This window comes from Nanorana parkeri, unplaced genomic scaffold (assembly GCF_000935625.1).
Source record: "Nanorana parkeri isolate BGI_ZX_2015 unplaced genomic scaffold, ASM93562v1 scaffold479, whole genome shotgun sequence".
In the NCBI taxonomy this organism is placed as follows: Eukaryota; Metazoa; Chordata; class Amphibia; order Anura; family Dicroglossidae; genus Nanorana; species Nanorana parkeri.
Window position 1 is genome coordinate 921,791 of NW_017306747.1, and position 4,752 is coordinate 926,542.

Genomic DNA, 4,752 nt, shown 5'->3' on the forward strand with positions numbered 1-4,752 from the left:
CTCCCCGGGAGCTCCATCTTCTTGTTTTTTTTCACGCACAAACCACGCTCTTCTTAACCGGACGGACAAAATAAAAAAAAAAAAGCGTCTGATTTCATCGTTGAGGCAGACAGAGGGGTTTGGGGCGGAGAGAGGAGATGGCACCAAGGACTTTGTTACAAAGGCCCGTGGAGAAAGTTCAGCGGTGAATGAAAGTGGCTTTTTTTTTTCTCTGGATATATAACGTTCTGAAAACTCTCGTTCCGTTTGCATTTCCTCGACTTTTTCTTTTACCGGAATGCAAATCGTAAGCTGTGACATTTGAAAAATACAAATGTAAATTCCACTATCTGAGGCAATTCGTGTCCTCTACCTTCCTATTACTCAGCGAGCCCGTGGGTTGTTTGGCATCTCATATTGAGTGCATGAAATGAATTCCTGACCAAGAATAAATGACCAGCTTCACTGCTCGTATTCTTTCATGGCACCTGGCGTTGCTAGCACAGAGGGGCTGCCTACAGTTGCTGTCGGCTAATCGCTACCTCTGCCTGTCACTTCTTTTCTTGTTTACATTGGCTTTGCAGCAATACTGTAAATGTCAGCACCAGACTGGTGGTTGTATCATTGTATCAGTAGCTCTCGTAGGTCTCGCTGGGGGGGGGCAGATAGTTATGTTGCAAGGAGCTTATTTGGCACCCAAACCCCTACCTGTTTGTGCCCCTCACAAGCAATATACATTGTTTTTAGATGGATGTTGGCAATCAAGAGGAAGTCCAAACAGACTAAACCCATATATTACCTGCCATCGACACCAGTAGTCCATTAACCAAGGCAGTATTGTGTTCTCACCCCTACTCCACACTGAAATGGCCCCTTAGTTAAATACCACTTCCTTCCACCGTATGACCCTGCTTTCTTCTGAGATGGAGAGGGAAGGCAGTATCTCTCATTTTCTTTTTGTAGGGGATTAATGGAGTTGGTGCCAGGGGTGGACGAGTAAGTTCAGAGGCTGGTGATGAGCTGCATCTGCCCGTCACCCTCAGGTACTGACCCTTCTAGACCCAGAAACCCTTGAGGCATCTGGTAGAAGGCTTGCAACTGCCCTCTGGGCACTGAACCCAGCCGGCCAGGGAAGTACATGGCATCTGCCCCTGTAGGCGGGGGGACCCCTTGGTGGCACGGCAACATTTCTCCGGAAGATGGCAGGCCTGGTTCAGGGCTGCTGTCTGGGTAGGGAGAGTCTCTGAGGTTGGTCATGCTCGTGTAGAGAGAGTCGCGGTTGGGCGAGTCACGAGGGGCGGGTTCGGCTTCAGACTCCTCTAGGTCACTCTGGTACAGGATGGACTGAGCTCGTTGTAAGAGAAGGGGCTCTTCCAAAGCTTTGTACATGCGCTCCATCTCCAGGGTAGGGACTTCACTACCATCTGCAATTACCCCTGATGTCAACTCCTCGTCTCCAGTGTCTGTTGTCCCCTGGTGAGATTTGCCCCTCAGGTTGCTGTGCACCAGCTCAGAAATGATCATCTTTTCAAAGGCTGCAGCATCCGCAATATTGCGACGTCCCCCGTCGCCCATTTTGGAAGGATCAGGTGGGAAGTCCCCAGCTCGAAGGGAATAGCTGTTGTTAAAGTTGCCGTTGAGCGGGAGGGGAGGAAGGGTATCCTTTCCACACGGATCTCGGCTTAAGGTGTGTTCTGCGAGACAAAGATAAAAACAATGAAAGCCTCGCATCACCTCTCTTCTAGAGTTCCTACTTTTCTGCAGTATTGGAACTATAGTCTTAAGAGCAGATACATTTGTTGGAGCTAAAACCGTACACCTGCACTGTTTTATAGGAGCCGCCATGTTAAAAAATATCTATACACACACAAAATGAAAAAAAGCTCCAATACAGATCCCAACAACATTCGTGCTGCTAATATGACCAATTGTGTCGGTGTTGTTGAATTGGGCACAATGCTAGTCTTGCTTGACCTACATCCATTTAGGTATAAAGAAGCACACATTTAGAAAATGTTAAAGCCCAATTTATCAGAGTCACAAGCCTTAAATACCGCATGAAGGGCTGCTTTAACTACTAAAACTAGGCCAGTTGGGCTCACTAGAGTATGGGGTCCATCCACAGTACCAACACTCCCAACAGCCCCGGATTCTGTGGGTATAGAAGGGTCAAGGGTCTCTCTGCGCCAATTACAGTGACAAACACGGGGACTTATGCGGAACATAGCAGGCTATGCCCCCTGGGATCTGAGACTGTTGTGGGTCTGGGGGTCATTTTAGGAAAATAGGGTTCACCCATTTCTTAAAATGGCCTTGGTTGTATGGATTTATTTTTAATCTAATTGCTATATGTGGCCATTCTTCAAATGATCATAAAGAACCGTATACAGTAGGGATGTTAAGATACCAGTGCCGATACTTGGCATTTTCACAAGAACTACCAAGGTTTCAACTAGGGATGCACAGATACCGGTTTTTCGGTATCGAGTATGCGTACTGTTATTTTTTTTCCCGATACTCGCCGATACCGAATACTGATTTCGGAAGTCCCATTAAGGAAGCCAGGCGGCGTGTAAAGACTTGCCACCCGGCTTCCCGATTAGCAGGGAAGCTGTCTACATGCTTCTCATCACCAGGTGACTAAAAATTATACACCCGGCTTTCTGGCCAATCAAAGAGCCGGGCGCCGCGTCATTACACGGTGCCCGGCTTGCTGATTAGCCAGCTTCCTGACCAATCAGGAAACTAGGCAGCGAGTCATTACACACTGCCCGGCTTCCAGATTGGCCGGGAAGCCGGCTCCATGCTCCCTCATCACAAGTTTCCTGATACTGGAAGCTCGGGTATCAGGTTAGGCATTGGAGCATTTGGGCGAGTACGAGTACTCACCCAAATACTCGGCATCGATACCGATACTAGTATCGGTGCATCCCTAGTTGCAACGGTTGCAGCTGGGACCGGGCCCTGGCGCCCCACCACTGCCCTGAAATCATTAGTCTGTATTGTTTTAGAAAAACTGTCACATGACACTTGGACAAGTATCAGTACTTGTACTTGAAAAAATTGTATCGGAGCATCTTCTATATATACATAAGAAAAAAAATCATACATTAAAACAGGGATGTACAAATCCCAAGAGCTCCGTGTGCTCCTTACAAACGTCTAACTTTTGGATTTTTCTCTAGTCTAGTCTTAGAGCTGTAAAAGTATCTGTACTTGGACTTGTACCCAGGGGCGTGTCTGCCGCAAGGCAAACAAGGCGCTTGCCTTGGGTTGTAGTTTTTAGGGGGCGACTACAGTTAGGCAGCCAGACAGAGGAGGCGGCGGAGTCAAAAGACGGAGTCAGCGAGGAGGCAGAGAAGGTGGCGGAGGAGGCGGAGCAGCAGGAGGGGTGAGGTGAAGCAGCAAGAGAGGGCAAGGTCTGGGCGATGTCGGATCGGGAAGGGGTGGGGCCAGGGTGCCATCACGCCATAGGAAGCCGATCACCGAAGAGCCATCAGGCTGCGGAGGAGGCCAGGTCCTGCAGCGCCAGTCCAGCGGTGGAGCAGGCCGGGGACCAAGCAACAGGTAAGAGGATCACACTGCTGCTAAAGGGACCCTGCACAGCACAGCATGGATTCTGCACAGCCCATCTGAGAATCTTAGGTGGACTGTGCAGGATCTGTGGTGGGCTCTGTGGGGGTCTATGGTGGGCAGAGCCCATCACACATTCTGGATGGGTCTGCAGGGTCTCAGTCTCAGGGGGGGTGTGCATGATCTGTGGTGGGCTCTGCAGGGTCTCAGGGGAGCTTTGCAGGATCTGTAGTGGGCTCTATGGCAGAGCCCACCAAAGATCCTGCACAGCCCCCTAAGATCCTGCAGATTTAGTGTGAAACTGGCTGTACCAAGTTTGGTACTTGGTATCTGAACATCCCTTATATACAGTACTGATATATTCCTACTAAATCCAAATGCCAGAGTCTCTGTGTCCTGAAAGCAGTGCTTAGAAGATATGACTTGGAGATAAGTCAAGTGTCTGTTTAAAGACTGGCCTAGGATTCAGCATCCTCCTCAGCCTTGTAACAAATCTGTTCTTTACCAGTTTATACAATTATTTTTGGAAATTTGAGTTTCAGTTGAGGTATCTCTATCCAATTAGCCACCACCAATGTGCAGCAGTCATATTGATGTGACTAGTGGCCTCATTGACCAACAGGGTGGTCCAACGTTGGAGCCAACTCTAACTCTTATATACAGGAAGCTGAGGTCTACTCGTATCTTCAGCGGCCAACTCTCTAGATCTATTGATTGTTGATTGGTTTTCACTGAAGGCAACCTCTGCTTATGCATCGTTTCATCATGTTTTCAGTTGAGTTGTCCAACCATATTTAAAAATATGCTTAAACTTGTCACATTCCTTATAAGAAAACCATTTTCCTCTTTTATTGTGATGTAATACTAGCAAAAGGGTGCTTGTTAATTCAGCATGCAGAATTCAGAAGTACATGTGAAAGAAGAAGTGTATGTTGGGGGTCAGTGAGGAAGTGTGTAAGTGAGGAATTTCGGCAGGGTAAAATTTACTCTCTCTGATGCTCCAAGGCTAGCTCCCCCTATGCACCCCCCCAATGGAAAATGGAAACCAGACTGCGGGCGGCAGCTGGGTTTAGCTTTAATTTAAATTTTTTCAATTTTTTAATCTTATTATCTTTCAATTTTTTCAATTTTTTAATCTTATTATCTTTTACTTTTTCTGTTTCTATTCTTATTCTTTTTCATTTTCTGTAATTTATTTAA

General features: G+C 47.3%; 1 protein-coding gene across 3 annotated transcripts in view; it reads right to left on the reverse strand.

Annotated features, from left to right (window-relative positions):
• Positions 1 to 451: 451 nt before the first annotated feature.
• ADGRL1 (adhesion G protein-coupled receptor L1) overlaps positions 452 to 4,752 on the reverse strand; it is a 221,861-nt gene continuing 217,560 nt past the window's right edge. For all 3 annotated transcript variants that reach the window (XM_018560820.1, XM_018560821.1, XM_018560818.1), the window contains one exon: positions 452 to 1,673. In XM_018560820.1, the coding sequence (XP_018416322.1) occupies positions 982 to 1,673 (692 nt within the window). In that variant the 3' untranslated portion in view covers positions 452 to 981. The remainder of the gene's footprint in view (positions 1,674 to 4,752) is intronic.